This window comes from Belonocnema kinseyi, chromosome 2 (genome assembly GCF_010883055.1).
Source record: "Belonocnema kinseyi isolate 2016_QV_RU_SX_M_011 chromosome 2, B_treatae_v1, whole genome shotgun sequence".
Classification (NCBI taxonomy): Eukaryota; Metazoa; Arthropoda; class Insecta; order Hymenoptera; family Cynipidae; genus Belonocnema; species Belonocnema kinseyi.
In genome coordinates this window covers 133,312,101-133,330,514 of record NC_046658.1, presented here as the reverse complement: position 1 = coordinate 133,330,514, position 18,414 = coordinate 133,312,101, and the positions used below count along the sequence as shown (strand labels likewise).

The 18,414-nt window shown below is 23.1% G+C and overlaps 2 protein-coding genes across 4 annotated transcripts in view; one reads left to right on the top strand and one right to left on the bottom strand.

Annotated features, from left to right (window-relative positions):
• LOC117167603 overlaps nt 1–13,494 on the top strand; it is a 24,324-nt gene extending 10,830 nt beyond the window's left edge. The window contains exons 3-5 of the mRNA XM_033352657.1: nt 414–839; nt 6,824–7,015; nt 12,240–13,494. Coding sequence (XP_033208548.1) covers nt 414–839; nt 6,824–7,015; nt 12,240–12,404 — 783 coding nt within the window. The 3' untranslated portion in view covers nt 12,405–13,494. The remainder of the gene's footprint in view (nt 1–413; nt 840–6,823; nt 7,016–12,239) is intronic.
• A 3,242-nt stretch (nt 13,495–16,736) lies between these two features.
• The window catches only part of LOC117168018 (protein O-mannosyltransferase 1), a 37,660-nt gene continuing 35,982 nt past the window's right edge, over nt 16,737–18,414 (bottom strand). For all 3 annotated transcript variants that reach the window (XM_033353334.1, XM_033353333.1, XM_033353336.1), the window contains exon 7: nt 16,737–17,499. In XM_033353334.1, the coding sequence (XP_033209225.1) occupies nt 17,313–17,499 (187 nt within the window). In that variant the 3' untranslated portion in view covers nt 16,737–17,312. The remainder of the gene's footprint in view (nt 17,500–18,414) is intronic.

The following is an 18,414-nucleotide window of genomic DNA, read 5'->3' as shown; positions in this document are numbered from 1 at the left end:
AACTTAGTATTTATATTTTAGAATTTTACAAAAAATTCGAATTTTTACAATAATTTGAAATGGATAATTTTCAAGAAGAATAAAAATTCTGCATTTGAACAGAGAATTTTTCGAAAAGAATTAAAATTTCGGATTTAAACGGGGAATTTTTAACTAATTCTAAACTGGAATTAGAATTTAAGATTGCTCGAAATAGTATAATTTTCAACATTTTTTAATTCATTGATTAATTCTTCAATTTAAAAAGTTGAAAAGTGTTAGTAGCTTCTTTTTTCCGAAAAATTTGTTTAGATTTAGTGTTCGATTTTTGAAATTTCAATTGACCTTGATTAAAACGACCACCCCGAATTTGAAATCGTGCGCTGAATTGCCACCCTGATGGTGAAAATTGACTGATCAATCATGAATTTCAGAAATTCGTTGTACCTGACTGGCCAGGTTTTCCAACGAAACACCTGTCGAATTTCGAAGACATGTATCCAAAGTGCACAACGCCTTACAAAGTTGACAATCCATATTACTCGTTCAATTTTCCCACGACATCTATGGCGCGCTCGGCCTTAATGACAAGTCCCGACGAATTGGATCGTCGTTCAAGTTCAATCCGAGGCGGGCCTTCGTCGCTGGTGACTGTTCAGCGATCAGTCCAGGACGGAAATGCGCCTCATTCGATGAATAGCAGTGCGGTTTTTGACCGGGACGGCGTCAAGTATTACTGCACGAGGGACGTTGTTACGGAACTGGATTGCGTCAATACGAGCGTTTTAGATTGTTCCGTGACATTTACGGTCGACAAAAATATATGCGTACTCGGAGTTCAAGTTCCAACGCAGATGCAGGTAAGTTTTGGATATTATGTTTACAGGGGGTTGCTACAGGTCAGGCAATTTTAGAAAATAAACTCAAGTTGAAATTAGTTTGATTGTTTTCTTGAAAATCCAACCATTTTGTGATGTCCCGGAAGTTAGATCCGCAATCTTATTTTTTCCACAAAATTAAAGTTGTGCTAAATTGTGCCCGACTTGTGTTCATTTGTGCCGTAAATGACTTTTTGAAAAATCAAAAATTACGGGCACAATTTTTGAAAAACGTTTTTTTTTTTTTTTGGCTAGATCCACAACTTCTTACTAGAGCAAAAAGAGAGGTTGTGCTAGGCGGCTCGAAGTGTACACAATTTTGTGCAAGAAAGAAAAATTCCAAAAACCTAACCGTTAAAAAAACAAAAAACAATATCCAAAAAAATTTATTATTTTGAAAAATTCCGAAATCTAACACTTGTGCTAAGTTGCGCTCGACAAATGCAGTATTTATTCCCTCTAACAAAATTACGTGAGATCAATCGTTATAATATGAAAATTTAAAATGTACTTAAAACTCAAAAAACATAAAAGATCTTAAAATTGCCAAATTTCAAAAAAAAAACTTAAAATTTTGCTGATTTGTGCATTCGTTAAGTTATTCAAAACAGCGAAATTCACACCGAAATTATGATTTGTTAATTACACTGGAATTTTGAACAATATATTATGAAAATTATTCTGTCTTTTATGTACAATTATTATTAAAATATTAGCGGTTCATATTACAAAACGGAAATTCTATTATGTGAATGTGTGTGTTATTTTTGGATCTTCATGTTTTTTTAGTTTTAGGTACATTTTGAGTTTTTATATGATACCGGTTGATCTCACGTAATTTTGTTAAAAGAAATCAAGACTGCATTTGTCGAGCACAACTTATTTTTCAAAATAATAAATTTTTTTGCTTATTGTTTCTTGAACGGTTAGGTTTTTGGAATTTTTCTTTCTTGCACAAAATTGTGTATACTTCGAGCCGCCTAGTACAACCTTTTTTTTTTGCTCTAGTAAGAAGTTGTGGATCTAGCAAAAAAAAAAATGTTTTTCAAAAATTGTGCCCATAATTTTTGATTTTTCAAAAAGTCATTTACGGAACAAATGAACACAAGTCGGGCACAATTTAGCACAACTTTAATTTTGTAGAAAAAATAAGATTGCGGATCTAACTTCCGGGACATAATTTTGTGCCGAAGCTATTATTCCGTTATTTATTTCGATTTTTAGTTGTTTATTTATCATTAATATATTTTTCTTTTGTTTAAAATTAATTTTTTTTACTGAAAACGTAAAAATTGCATCTTTGATTGAAAATTAATGTTCTTCGGTTGAAAATTCAACTATTTGGTTTAAACTTTTTATATTTTGTTTAAAATTTGTCTTTTGTAGTAGAATATTAATCTTTTTGGTTAAAATTTTTAATTTTAAAAATTATTCTAATTGAGAATTCTTTTAAAAAATTATCTTTAAAAAATTCAAATGTTTGATTGAAAATTCATGTATTTTATTAAAAAATAATTTTTTTATTGACAATTCAACTATTTTGTATTTCTCGAGATTTTATCTTTTTTCATAGGAAATTTAATCCTCTTGGTTGGCAATTTATTTATGTTTTCTGAAAGTTTAACTATCTGTACTATTTTAAGTTGAAAATTTATTTGTTTTAGGTGGAAATTCGACAATTTTGTTAAAAACCTTTTTTTTTCGTCTTTGCTGCTATATTTAGTTGTTGATTTATCATTTTAGTTTAACAACCTTTTTTTTGTACAAAATTGAACTATTTTGTTGAGAATCATTATTTTTCTTTGGTTTAAATTAAATTTTTTATATGAAAATGTAACAATTGCATATTTGAAAATTAAAGTTTTTCAGTTTAAAATTCAACTATTTGGTTCAAATTATTTATATTTTGTTGAAAATTCGTCTTTTGTAGTAGAATATTAATCTTTTTGGATGAAATTTTAATTTTTAATTTTAAAAATTATTCTAATTGAGAATTCCTTTACAAATTTAACTATTAGATTACACAATTACCTTTAAAAAATTCAAATGCTTGTTTGAAAATTCATATATTTTATTAAAAAATTTTTTTTGTACAAAATTAATCTTATTGTTTGAAAATGTATAGTTTTGATTGAAAATTAATTTTTTATTGACAATTCAACTATTTTGTTTTTCTTGGGATTTTATCTTCTTTCATAGAAAATTTAATCCTCTTGGTTAGAAATTTATTTTATTTTTTTAATTTAACTATTTACTCTATTTTAATTTGAAAAAATTCGACAATTTTGTTGAAAAGCGATTTTTTCTTTCTTTCCATTTTTAGTTGATGATTTATCATTTTAGTAGAAAACCCCTATTTTTTGTACAAAATTGACCTTTTTTGTTTGAGAATTATTCTTTTTTTCTTTAAAATTAATTTTTTTGACTGAAAATTTAACAATCGCATGTTTGAAAATTAATCTTCTTCAGTTGAAAATGTAACTATTTGGTTCAAATTTTGTATATTTTGTTGAAAATTAGTCTTTTATGGTAAAATATTAATCTTTTTCAGGACTAATTCATCTTTTTTGTTGAAAATTTAACTATTAGATTAAAAATCCATTTAAAAATTCAAATATTTGATTAAAAATTCATTTCTTCGGTTGGAAATTTTACTATTAGATTAACAATTCCTTTAAAATTTCAAACATATAATTGAAAATTCATATTTTTGGTTCAAAATATAACTATTAGGTTGAGAATTACTTTTAAAATTCAAATATTTGATTGAAAATTCATGTATTTTATTACAAATTAATTTTTTTTGGTGGAAAATTAATTTCTTTGGTTGAAAATTCCTTTAAAAAATTCAAGTATTTGGTTGAAAATTAATCTTTTTTGGTTGAGTGTTTAGCTATTTTGTTGAAAGTTGATATTTTTATTGAAAGTTGATCTTTTTGGTTGAAAACTGAACTATTACCCTGAAAATTCCTTTAAAAGTTTAAAAATTCATGTTTTTGGTTAAAAATTAACTTTTTTTGGTACAAAATTATTCTTCTTGGTTGAAAATTGATGTTTTTTGCTTGAAAATTCAACTGTTAGATTAAAAATTGTACTGCTAGATCAAATATTCGTTAAAAAGTCGAAATATTTGGTTGAAAATTCATAGATTTAGTTAGAATTTTTTTAAAGAAAATTAATTTTCTTGTTTAAAAATTCATCTTTTTGGTTGAAAATTCATCCGTTTTCGTTGAAGATTCTTCTATTTTTTTAAATTGATCTTGTTGTTTGAAAATTTAACTATCAGATTGAGAATTCCTTAAAAAATTCAATAAATATTAATTATTGTATGAACAATTCCTTTCAAAATTCAAATATTCGGTTAAAATTAATCTTTTTTGATTGGGGATTAAACTATTATAAGTGGAATTCATCTTTTTTTTTTTAAATTGAACTATTAGATTGAGAATTCCTTTAAAAATACAAATATTTCTTCGAAAATTCATTTCTTTTTTTCAAACATTTTTTTTTGTAGAAAATTGATCTTATTGGTAGAAAATTTATCTTTTTGGTTGAAAATTCATCTTTTTGGTTAGAAGTTTAAATATTTTGATTCAAAATTAATATATTTTTCTTGAAGATTTAACTGTTTTTGGTTTTAAATTAAAATATTTTTCCATTCAAATTTCTAATACTACATTTTTAGTTAGAAATTAATTTTTTTGGTTAAAAATTAAATTAACTTAGTTGAAAGTGAAACTAATTTAATAAAAATTCACTTTGGTTGATGATTCATCGTTTTTAAAAAAACTTTCTTTTATTTTGTTGTTAAAAATTAAACTATTTCGTTGAAAATGCTATTAACATTGAAAATATTTGATGTACTATTCATTTGTTTCGTTAAAAATAAATCCTTTTTTGGTAGAACATTAATTTTTTCAGTTGAAAATTCAACTATTTGTTTGAAAATTAATTTTGTTAAGATTCATCATTTCCGTTAAAAATTCGTTTTATTGAGTTAAAATCAGTTTTTTTAAATTGAAAATTATTTTTCTTATGTATTACTAGATTGAAAATTTCGTTAAAATATCAAATATTTGGTTGAAAATCAATGTATTTTGTCAAAAAGCAATGATTTTTCTTTTCTTCTATTTTGATTTGTTGATTTATAATTTTTTTGAAAAACCTTTTTTTATCGTACAAAATTGAACTATTTTGTTGAGAATTATTATTTTTCTAATTTTTTATATTTTCTTTAAAATTCGTCTTTTCTGGTAGAATATTAATCTTTTTGGTGACTAATTTATTTTTCAGGTTAAAATTTTAACTCTTAGATTAAAAATTCCTTTCAAAATTAAAATATTTGGTTGAAAATTATTCTAATGGAGAATTCCTTTACAAATTTAACTATTAGATAAAAAAATATGTCTTTCTGGGTTAAAAATTAATTTTTTTTTTTTGGTTCAAGATTTATCAGTTTGAAAATTTTACGATTTCGTTGAAAATTAAACTATTTTTAAAGAAATTCATATTTTCGGTATAAAATCTCAACATTTTGGATCGGATTTTTTTGTATTGAAGGAAAAATCTTTCTTGGTTGAAAATTCAACTGTTGTTGACTAATTGATTTATTTTTTTGTTGAAAATTTAACTATTAAATTTAAGATTTCTTTAAAAGTTCGAAAATTTGATTAAAAATTAATTTTGTCGGTTGAAAATTATTCTGTTTAAGTTGGTGATTCAACTATTTTATTGAATATTCATCTTTCTGTTAGAAAATTCATTTATTTTGTTACAAATTTATCTTTTTTTGTAGCAAATTATTCTTGGTTTAGATTAGAATAAAATTCATTTAAAAATTCAAATATTTGATTGAAGATGTTAAATTGAAAATTCATTTTTTTTTATTTAATGATTAATCATTGGAGTAAAAGAAACTTTATTCTTTGTTTAAAACTAAGCTATTTTTTTCAAAAAAATTTGTTTGTGTTAAAAATTAATTTTTTCAAATGCACATCTGATTACAAATTTATCTTTTTCAGTTCAAAATTCCTATGTTCTGAAAATTTGTCTTTTGCTGTAGAATGTTCATATTTTTGGTTGACAATTTAATTATCAGATTGAAAATTCCTTTAAAAATTATTCAAAATTAGTTTTTTTAATAGAAAATTAATTTTCTTGTTTAAAAATTTATCGTTTTGATTGAAAATTAATTTTTTTAATTGATAATATAATTATTCCATTTTTAGTCGAGAATTGATCTTTTTTGATCGAATTAATCCCTTTATTTGGAAATTAATTAATCAAATAAATTGGTTTGATTGGAAATTGAATTTAAATAAAAAAATTTCTCCTAAAAATGTAATGATGTACTCTATTTTAAGTTGAAAATTTATCTATAATTTTTTTGGTTGAGGTTTCATCACTTTGATTGCAAATTTTACTATTTTCTTGAAAATTCGTCTTTTTTTGGGTCAACAATTCAATTATTTTTGTAGAGAATTAATATTTTTACGTTGAAAATTAAACTATTTTGTTCAAAATTTATATTTTCGATTCAAAAACTCAACATATTCGATGAGATTTTTTTTATTGGCTTAAAAACCTTTCTTGGTTCAAAATTTCTCGATTTTGTGGTGTTTTTTTTGGCTCAATTCAACTTGTTTTGATTGAAAATTAAAACATTTTTTCTTGGAAATAGCAACTACTACACTTTTTGTTAATAATTAATTTTTTTGTTTGAAGATTTATCACTTTGTTTGAAAATGTTAAACTGAAAATTTAATTCTTTCATTTTTGGTTTTCTTGATTCATTTTTGGTTGTCCTAATACTTGAAAGAAAAATAAAGAAATTTCACCGAAAATAGAAAATTGGTCGAGGAAAGTCGGGGAATTTCGAAATTGGGATTTTGTAGCAACCCTGTTATATTTTTAAAAATAAAATTGTTAAAATTGAAACAAATAAAATTGAAAATTTTGATTTCAAGTCGAGCTTGTCAAGTATGACTCACCAGGGCAACTTGTACCAATCGGACTCTTCGTACACGGAAGTTTTGTACGCTCATCTTCTCGATTCGGATGGTTCGCGGTTGACTTATACCCACTTTACAACAAAAGTGAGCAGTGGAACTCTCGTGGAAATAACATTTAATCGACCCGTTTATATTCAGAAAAATAAGGTAAGTTTTTTTCTTTCAAATTCTGGTAATTTAGACAATTCTTCTGTTAAAGGTTAATTTTTATTGTTGGAAAATTCGTCGTTCTAATTGAAAATGTATCTCTTTTTTAGAATGTGACTACTTTGTTGAAAATCAATTTTTTAGCTAAAAATTTAATTATTCCTTTAGAAAATTTAACTATTTTTCTGAAAATCCTATTTTCTTATTTTTAAGAATTAGATTTTTAGCGGAAAACTTCATTATTATATTTTTGGTTTAAATATAATTATTTTTGGATGAAAATTCAACCATTTGATTAAAAATTGATATTTTTTTACTTACAAATTAAACTCTTTTTTTTTTAATTTCATTATTCTTTATGGTTTAAAATTCAACAATTCCAGTTAACTATTCATATTTTAAATAAAAAATTCATTTATCTTTTTTTTTTAGTTAGATTTTAAACCCCAAAAAATTATTTAACAAAAAATAAAATAAATAAAAAGAATTTTTAAACAAATATTTCTATTTTCAACCAAATATATGATTTTTTAACCAAATAATTGAATTTTAAATAACAATAAAAAAATTAATTTTCAACCGAATAGATATATACGATTTTCTTAATAAAACACATGAATTTTCAACAAAATACATAAATCTTCAAAGAAATATTTTCATTTTCAAAAAAATATATTACTTTTCAGCCATATAATTAAATTTTCAACTAGAAAATTTTTTTTTAACAAAGTTGTTGAATTTTAAACGATAGTGATCAATTTAAAAACAAAAATAAAATCATTTTTAACAAAATTATTATTTTTCAATAAAAGAGATGAATCTTCAACTAAAAAGATACATTAAAAAAAATTAGTTTCAAACAAAATAGTCGCATTTTTAAAAATAGAATAAAATTTGCAGTCTAATAGTAGAATTTTTAACTAAAAACCCATAAATTTTCAACAACATTGAACAAATTTTTGAACAAAATAGGTCAATTTTCAACCAAAGAGACGAAGACGATTTTTTAACAAAATACATGAAATAAGAGAATTTTCAACTGAAATGGAGAATTTTTTACAGGAATAGTTGAATTTTTAGCCCAAAATTAATGATTATTTTTCAACAAAAAAAACTATTTTTCAAAAATATTTAAAATTTTATTTATTTAAATTTTTAAATAAATATTCATATTTTCAACTAAATGTATGTTTTTTCAAAGAAATAATTGGATTTTCAACTGGAAAAAAATTAATTTTCAATCAAATAGGTAAATTTTCAAAGAAAGTGATAAATTTTGAAATAAAAAAATTCATTTTTAACAAAATAGTTGATTTTTCAATGACAGAGATAAATTTTAAACTAAATAAATGAATTTTTAACTAAAATGTTTAATCTGTTACTATCATAGTTGAATTTTTAACCAAAAATAAATTATTTTCCAATAAAAATACGATTTTTAAACAAAATACATAAATTTTAAAAGAAATATTCACATTTTTAATAAAATATGTGATTTTTCAACCCAACAATTGAATTTTCAACTTTAAAAAAAATTATTATTTAACAAAATGGTTGAATTTTCAGCGAAAGTGATAAATTTTGAACTAGAATAAATTATTTGTAATAACACCATCATTTATTAACCAAAGATATGAATCTTCAACTAAAAAGATAGATTTAAAAAAATTAGCTCCACTTTCAAGCAAGTTGTTGAATTTTCGACCAAAAAAATTACTTTTGTACAAAGTAGTTGAATTCTCAACAAAAGTGATACATTTTAATCTAAAAAAAAATTAATTTTCAATAAAATATTTGAATTTTGTAAGGAAAGTGACGAATTTTGAATTTAAAAAATTAATTTTTAACCAAATAGTGGAATTTTCAACGAAAATGATAAATTCTGAACTAAAATGTTGAATCATCAACTATAATAGTTGAATTTTCAGCCCAAAATAAATTATTTTCCAACAAAAAGACGATTTTTAAACGAAATACGTGAACTTTAAAAGAAATATTCACATTTTCGACTAAATACATGATTTTTCAACCAAATAATTTAATTTTCAACTTTAAAAAAATTATTTTTTGATCAAATGGTTGAATTTTCGACAAAAATGATCAAGTTTTAACTAAAATGACCAATATTTAATTAAAATAGTTCAAATTTCAAACAAAGTGGTGGAATTTCAAAGTGGAAAATTTGAATTTCAAACCCATAAATGAATTTTTAACTAAGATATTGAATTTTTAACCCAAAATAAATAATTTTCTAACAAAAAACGATTTTTAAACAAAATACACAAATTTCAAATGAAATATTCACATTTTCAACTTTAAAAAAATTATTTTTTGACCAAATGGTTGAATTTTCAGCGAAAGTGATAAATTTTCAACCAGAATAAATTATTTTTCTACCAAAGAGATGAATCTTCAACTAAAAACATACATTAAAAAAAAATAGTTCTGCTTTCAACCAAGTTGTTGAATTTTCAACGAAAGTGATAAATTTTAAACTAAAAAGATTAATTTTTAACAATATAGTGGAATTTTCAAAGAATGTAACAAATTTTGAAATAAAAAGAAAAATAATTTTCAACTACATAGTTGTATTTTCAACCAAAGTGATCAAGTTTGGACTAAAATGACTAATCTTTAATTGGAATAGTTTAAATTTCAACAAAAGTGATGGAATTTCCAAGTGGCAAATTTGAATTTTAAACCAATAAATACATTTTAAACTAAGATTTTGAATTTTTAACTATAACAGCTGAATTTTTTACCCAAAATATTATTTTCCAACAAAAAGACGTTTAAAAAAAAAGACATGAATTTTAAAAGAAATATTTACATTTTCAACTAAATGTGTGTTTTTTCAACCAAATAATTCAATTTTCAACTTTAAAAAAATTATTTTTTGACCAAATGGTTGAATTTTCGACGAAAGTTATAAATTTTCAACAAGAAGAAATTAATCTTCAATGAAGTAATTATTTGTCAACCAAAGAGATGAATCTTTAACTAAAAAGATACCTTTTATACATTATTTTATACATTAAAGATACCGTAATAGTTGAATTTTCCACCCAAGATAATTATTTTTCAACAAAATGCATGAATTTTAAAAGAAATATTCACATTTTCAACTAAATATGTGATTTTTCAATCAAATAATTGAATTTTTAATTTAAAAAAAAAGGTTTTTTTGATCAAATGGTTGAATTTTCAGCGAAAGTGATACATTTTCAACTAGAAAAAATTAATTTGTAGCAAAATAAGTTGAATTTCCAGCGCAAGTGTTCAATTTCAAACTAAAAAAAACTTAATTTTTAACAGAATACTTGAATTTTCAACGAAAGTTATAAATTTTCAACTAAATATGTGATTTTTTAATGAAATAATTGAATTGTCAATTTAAAAAAAATTTTGTTTTGATCAAATGGTTGAACTTTCAGCGAAAGTGATACATTTTCAACTAGAATCAATTATTTTTAATAAAACAATTATTTATCAACCAAAGAGATGAATCTTTAACTAAAAAGATACATTTTAAACGACTAGTTCAACTTTCAACTAAGTTTGTTGAATTTTTGACCAAAAAAATTACTTTTAAATAAAGTAGTCGAATTTTCAACGAAAGTGATCAATTTTGACCTAAACAAAATTAAATTTTAACTAAATGAGTAATTTCAAAGGGTATAAGTTGAATTTTAAAACCAATAAGAGAATTTTCAACTTAAATGGAGAATCTTTTACTGGAATAGTTGAATTTTTAGCCCAAAATTAATTATTATTTTTCAAAAAAAAAAAAACTATTTTTCAAAAATATTAAAAATTTTATTTATTTAAATTTTTAAATATATATTCACATTTTCAACTAAATGTATGTTTTTTCAAAGAAATAATTCGATTTTCAACTGGAAAAAAAATGATTTTCAATCAAATAATTGAATTTTCAAAGAAAGTGATAAGTTTTGAAATAAAAAAATTCATTTTTAACAAAATAGTTGAATTTTCAATGACAGAGATAAATTTTAAACTAAATAAATGAATTTTTAATTAAAATGTTTAATCTGTAACTATCATAGTTGAATTTTTAACCAAAAATAAATTATTTTCCAACAAAAATACGATTTTTTAACAAAATACATGAATTTTAAAAGAAATATTCTCATTTTAAACTAAATATGTGATTTTTCAACCAAACAATTAAATTTTCAACTTAAAAAAATTATTATTTGACAAAATGGTTGAATTTCCTGCGAAAGTGATAAATTTGGAACTAGAATCAATTATTTTTAATAAAACAATAATTTATCAGCCAAAAAGATGAATCTTTAACTAAAAAGATACAATTTCAACAATTAGTTCAAATTTCTACCAAGTTTGTTGAATTTCAACCCAAAATAAATTATTTTCCAACAAAAAGGTGATTTTTCAACAAAATAAACGAATTTTAAATGAAATATTAACATTTTCAACTAAATATGTGATTGTTCAACTAAAAAAATTACTTTTCGACCAATTGGTTGAATTTTCGACAAAAGTGATAAATTTCCAACTGTAAAAAATTAATTTTCAATAAAATAATTATCTTTCAACCAAAGAGATTAATCTTCAACTAAAAAGTTACATTTTAAACAAGAAGTTCAACTTTCAACCAAGTGTGTTGAATTTTTGACGAAAAAATTATTTTTGAAGAAAGCAGTTGAATTTTCTACGAAAGTGATCAATTTTAAACTAAAAAAAAAAATAATAATAACTTTCATCAAAATAGTTAAATTTTGCACGAAAGTGATGGAATTTCATAGAGGTAAATTTAAATTTTGAACCAATTGACAAATTTTTAACTAAAATATTGAATGTTTACTAGAATGTTGAATCTTTAACTATAATAATTGAATTTTCAACCCAAAATAAATTTTTTTCCAACAAAATAATTGATTTTTCAAACTAAAAAAATTACTTTTCGACCAATTCGTTGAATTTTTGAAAAAAGTGATAAATTTCCAACTGTAAAAAATTAATTTTCAATAAAATAATTATTTTTCAATCAAAGAGATTAATCTTTAACTAAAAAGATATATTTTAAACAAGAAGTTCAACTTTCAACCAAGTTATTATTTATTATTATTATTATTTTAATTTATTTACTCTCTACACTCTAAAGTCCCCTATTTCACCTAAAAATATTCTTTAGGATGACCGTGTGAGGCCTGCTATAACTATTTTAATTTTTAAACAGGTATACCGAGTTGGAGTAGTTTTCAACAAAGTCGGACGGTACCCAATGGGAATTTGTTCCGAAAGTATGAACTGCGATACTGCACTTTTCACATTCAAAGTCGGCAAAGAGGACAACAACGTTCGAGACGGATTAATAAGATCTATCGTTTTTACCTATCATTGAAATTTTCCCTGCTCAGATCAGACAAAATGGCGTGAGCAAAAAAGTAGAATTGTGATATGAAAGAAAATCTGTTGTACATCGATTACCGACCATCGTCCGGACCATTTTTCCGAACCATTGCTCGGACCATTTTTCCGAATCATTGCTCGGACCATTTTTCCGAACCATTGCTCGGACTATTTTTCCGAACCATTGCTCGGACCATTGCTCGAACCATTGTTCGTCAATATAAAAAAAGTTCAAAAACATTTGTACAAATTGAGATACGGTTTAATATTAAATATTAAGCAAAGGCGGGTACATTGCAACTTTGTATCTGTAAGGCACATTCATTATGCACAAATGGTATTTTGCCTTTTTTTAACTTATATTATTATTATTATATATATATATATATATAAATTTCTTATTTCTAGTTGAATTGTACATATTTAACGAAATTGAAAGCTTCCAAGGTACGTCACCGTTTTAAAAAAATCTACAACATCTTTTCACTCCCAATTATATATAGTGAATAATATTTTGAACAAGTCTCATTGTACAAAAATGTCATCATTGTGCTGTTTGTGTGAGTGCAAAAAATCTATTGTACATAACAGTATTCAGTGCAGCGCCCCCCCCCCCCCACAATTATAAATAATCTAACTAAAACTGCAAGCATTTCTGGTAGCTGTTAGATTTTGATATCCTCGTATCAAAGCTTTTGTGGATTCGGTGTTTTTGAGAAAAAAAAATACTAATTATTCTGGTCGTAATCGATTCAAATGTGTTTCTGTAAATACTTTTTCTAGTAGAGTAAATTATGGGAAAAATTAAATATCACCCAGTGAGATTGTTTTCGTTAGTTTCTTGTCAGAGCTTTCAAATTTTCTTTCGTTTTTTAAACAATTTTTTTTTATTTTTACGCAGATGTGAGATTACATTTGCACAATTGTTCGATGATCAAGGCAATACAAATATAGTTTTACCAGGTCTGGTAATATTATCGTTATATTGTATTATATTTTACTTATTCGTTATTTCTCGTTTGAAATGTAAAGTACGTATATGTACAAAAAATAAAAGAACATTGGCTATTTTGTTTAACACAATAAATATGTCATGATTTTATTTCAGGTCATGTGAAAAAATATCTTTTTCTTTATATATCTATTATTGTAATAAAATATTCTTAGAATTTATTTTTTAACAATTTCAATAATAATCTCATTAACACGGTTACGGTATTATTGCTTTCACCGGGTGTCTACTCAAATCCTGAAAAAAAAAAATTACATGACAATTTTATTTAGTTGATTCGCGCCTTTATTATGAATAATGAGGTTTTCAGTCTTTGTAAATATTTAAATGTGTTAAAATAGTATGGTATGTAGAATTAATCATTTTTTTTTTTTCATTTGAGAAAAAAACTATACAATGTGTTTAATTTAGAAAGGTTTGAAATAAATAATACGAAAAAAAAAATTGAAAATTTCTTAAATTTGTTCCTTAAGTCCAGGAATTGGAATAAAAATTCAAAGAAATTTTTATTTGATTTTCAAATACTTGAAATTTAGCTCATAGTGTATTACTAAATTTAATTTAATACTAAATTTAAATGAAATTTTCAATCAAGATGAATTTACTGCAGAAAAGAAGATTTTCGAACAAGTATTTAAATTTTCAACTGAAATGAAGAATCTCAAAGTGGAAGAGTTTAATTTTGAATTTAAAAAGAATTTTCGACTAAAATGGTGCATCTTTAACTGAAATTATTTAATTTTCAACATAAAATAGAAGAATTTTCTACAAAAAATACAATTTTTCAACAGAATACATGAATTTTCAACCACATAGTTGAATTTTAAACTAGAATAAGCGACTTTTTAACTCAAAAGAAATGAATTTTCTAAAAAAAAGGCTTTTTCAACAAAATACATACATTTTTAAACACAACGTTAAATTTTCAATAAAGTACATGAATTTTCAGTAAAATATATAAATGTTCAACAATATACGTGGCTTTTTTAAAAAAAATTAATTTTTAACAAAATAGTCGTATTTTCAATCAAATAATTAATTTTTCAATCAAATACTTGAAATTTTCAGCAAAAGTGATAAGTTTTCAACTAAAATTATGAATCTTTAACTATTTTCGTTGAATTTTCAACCCAATAGAAATTAATTTTTAACGAAAAGACGATTTTTCAACAAAATATATAACTTTTCAACCAAATAATTGAATTTTCAACCATATAGTTGCATTTTCAACGAAAATGGTGTATCTTAAATAGTTAAATTTTCAACCAAAAAAGTGGAAAATTGGAATTTTAATCCAATAATTGAATTTGGAACTAAAATGGTGAATTTTTAGCGGGAACAGTTAAATTTTCAACACAAAAGAGATGAATTTATTGCAAAAAAAATCCGATTGTTCAACGAAACACATGAATTTTCAACTAAAAAAGATGCATTTTCAACCAAATAGTTGAATTTTTAACCAAAGTGATGAAGATTTAAATAAAATGAGGAATCTCAAATTGGAAGAGTTATATTTTGAACCAATAAATTAATTTTTAACTAAAATGTTGAATTTTTAACTGGAATAATTAAATTTTCAACCCAAAAGAAATTAATTTTTAAAATCAAGATGATTTTTCAACAAAATACATGAATTTTTATACAAAACAGTTAAATTTTCACAAAAATACATAAACTTTTAAACAAATATTTTAATTGTCAACAAAATAGATGACTTTTCAACTAAATAATTGAATTTTAAATTTACAAATTTTAATTTCCGTCCAAATAGTTAAATTTTCAACTAAAATAATGAATCTTTAACAGGAATAGTTGAATTTTCAATAAAAAAAATTAATTTATGACAAAAATACGATTTAAAAAATATTCATGAGTTTTTCGACAAAAAGTTAATTTTTCAACAAAAAAGGGGAAAATTTTTAATTAATAATTAATTTTCAACTAAAATGGTGAATCTTTAAAAGGAATAGTTGAATTTTCAACCCAAAATAAATAAATTTATAACAAAAAGACGGTTTTTTAACAAAATACATGAATTTTTAACTGAAAAAGATAAATTTTTAAATCAATGAAAAGTTTATTTGTATTTTCAATTAAAAAAATTAATTATTAAATAAAACTATATATTTTTAATTAAACAAAAATGATGAATTCTCAACGAAAAGTATAATTAATGATATTTCAACCAGAATAGATTTCAATTTATATAAAAAATAGTTAAATACAGTAACAAAAATACGAATTTAAATCAAAATACTTAAATTTTGAACTAAAGAGATGAATTTTCAAATAAAAAGGATAAATTTTCAATCAAATAGGTAAATTTTTAATTTAAAAAAATTTTGAACTAGAAATCTAATAATTATATTTTCAGTTAAAAAAGTTTAATTTTCCATCAAAATAGAAACGAATTTTGAACAAATTAGTTAAATTTTCAACTAAAGAGACGAAAACGATTTTTCAACAAGACTTGAATTTTTTAAAAAATAGTTAAATTTTCAACAAAAAATACGATTTTTCAACCAAAGAATTGAATTTTAAACTAGAAAAAAATAATTTTCGACTAATATGAGGAATCTCAAACTGGAATTTTAAACCAATCCATGAATTTTTCACTAAAATGAGCCATTATCTGCTGAAATAGTTAAATTTTTGAACCAAAAGAAATTAATTTTCTACAAAAAAAAAACAAGATTTTTCAACGAAATACATAAATTTTTAACGAATGTGATGAATTTTCAACTAAAATGAGGAATCTGAAAGTAGAAAAATTTGAATTTTTCAACCCCAAAAAAAATTAATTTGAAACAAAAAGGCGGTTTTTCAACAAAATAGAAGAATTTTTAAAGAAAATATTTAAATTTTCAACGAAATATATGATTTTTCAACCTAATAATTAAATTTTAAACCGAATTCCTTAGTTTGTTTAAAATTTATTTGATGAACTTTCAACAGCAGTTACATTTTCAGTTAAAAAAAAAAAATAATTTTAATAAAAAAAAATAATAACTTCGATAAAAGATTTAACTTTCCAGTAAAAAAAAATTAACTTTCACCCAAAAAAAGGAATTATCAACAACAAATATTTAAATTTTAAACTAAAGACAAGAATTTTGAATAAAAATCATGAATCTTCAAAAATAAAAATAAATAATTTTTCGCAAAAGAGTTTAACTTTCAAACAAGCATGAGTTGAATTCTTAAGCAAAAACATGAATTTTCAACTAAAAACAATCAATTTTCAACAGAAAATATAATAATTAAATTTTCAGTTAAAAAATTAATTTCCACAAAAAAAAACGAATTTTCAACAAAATAGTTCAATCAAGTAATATAAAGCTACTTTTACAAACGAATAAACATTATTATGTAATTTTCTCTCACGAATTAAACAAAATTTGATCACGAACTCCAAAAAAAAAACCGGACCTAAAAAAAAATGTCCTGACATGCAAGTTTTCCAGGTATATAAAAATTTCCTGAAAATTCCATGATTTTCCAGGTAGAATAGACACCCTCTACTAAAATTGGAAGATAATAAATAAATACATTTTTTCTCTCTCGATAAAACCCTAATAAAAATATTATAAATGATTGAAAACTGTAAAATGTCTCAAACATTGTCTCTTAAATTTTACATTTTGTACGAATATTATTCCGTTTGAGTATGTCAATATTTGAGTATTGTTCACTGATTTTCAGTACTGTGTACTCTTCTCTTCAAAAAATTATGATATGTTTACAACTAGATTCATAATCGATATTACTCTCTCTTTCGGAAGAGAAGTAATCACGTCCTTTGAAGTTGCGCATTTTTAAAAACGATGCACAAAAATAAAATATGTCATCGAGCGCATATTTTTGGGGTATAAAATGTCATGATTGTTCTTAATTTTTATGGATAATGAAATCCCAGGTATCACTCCACCTCAGTTTCAACATTTCTTTAGCACTCAGAGGCGTCATTCCGTAACTCAGAGCAGCAAATTTTCGAAAAACGTAAATAATAAAACCGATCCAGGCGACTGTCGTCGTATTGAAAATCGACAACAAGATATTTTGCTTAGAGCGAACCCTGGAAACAGAGAAAATCTTGTATTAGACCTGCTTGAAAATAAAATACAAATTAATTACAAATAACATATATATATTTAACAAAAAAAATCAATAAATAAGAATTCTCAACAAAATTATTCAATTTTAACCATCAAACGGTACACAGGTGCAAATTCGCACTTGAAGTTTTTTTATTTTGTTGGCATTCATGCAAACACAGCTGCAGCCGATTATCCCCATATATATTAAATATATATGTTAAATATGTGTGATATATGCCAGTTGTTTATTATATGTTCGATATATTAAATATTTAATATTAACATTTCAAACAAACGAATTCGCACTAGTGTACCGTTTAGGGTTAAACCTTTAAAACATGGATTTTTCCTACCAAAAAAGATACAGTTTCAATCAAATATATACATTTTCAATTAAAAAAGATAAATTTTCATACTAAAACTAAATATAGTTTAATTTTCAAGAAAAAGTAAATTTTAAAGAAAAAAACGAGTTTTCAGCCAAGTTAATTTTCAACCAAAAATATGAATTTTTGACCAAATAATGGAATTTTCAAGCTAAAAGATAAATTTTCTTAAAAAAAAAAGAATTTTAAACTAAATTCATTTTTTTCAACCAAAGAAATGAATTATTAACAAAAAATAAAATGAAAATCGAATAGTTAAAAGTGAATTTTCAAATGAATTCATCTAATATGATCAGCTTTCTACCAAAAATAAAAAATAAACGATTTTTCAATAGAATAGTTAAATTTTCAACCACAGAAATTGATTTTAAAACATAAAGATGTTTCAACTAATGAGAATACTCTTCTACCAAAAAAGACAGATTTTCCAAAAATAGTTTTTTTTGCATAAAAAAATTTTTTAACCAAAAATAGAAGAACTAAATTTTCAGTTGAAACATTAAATTT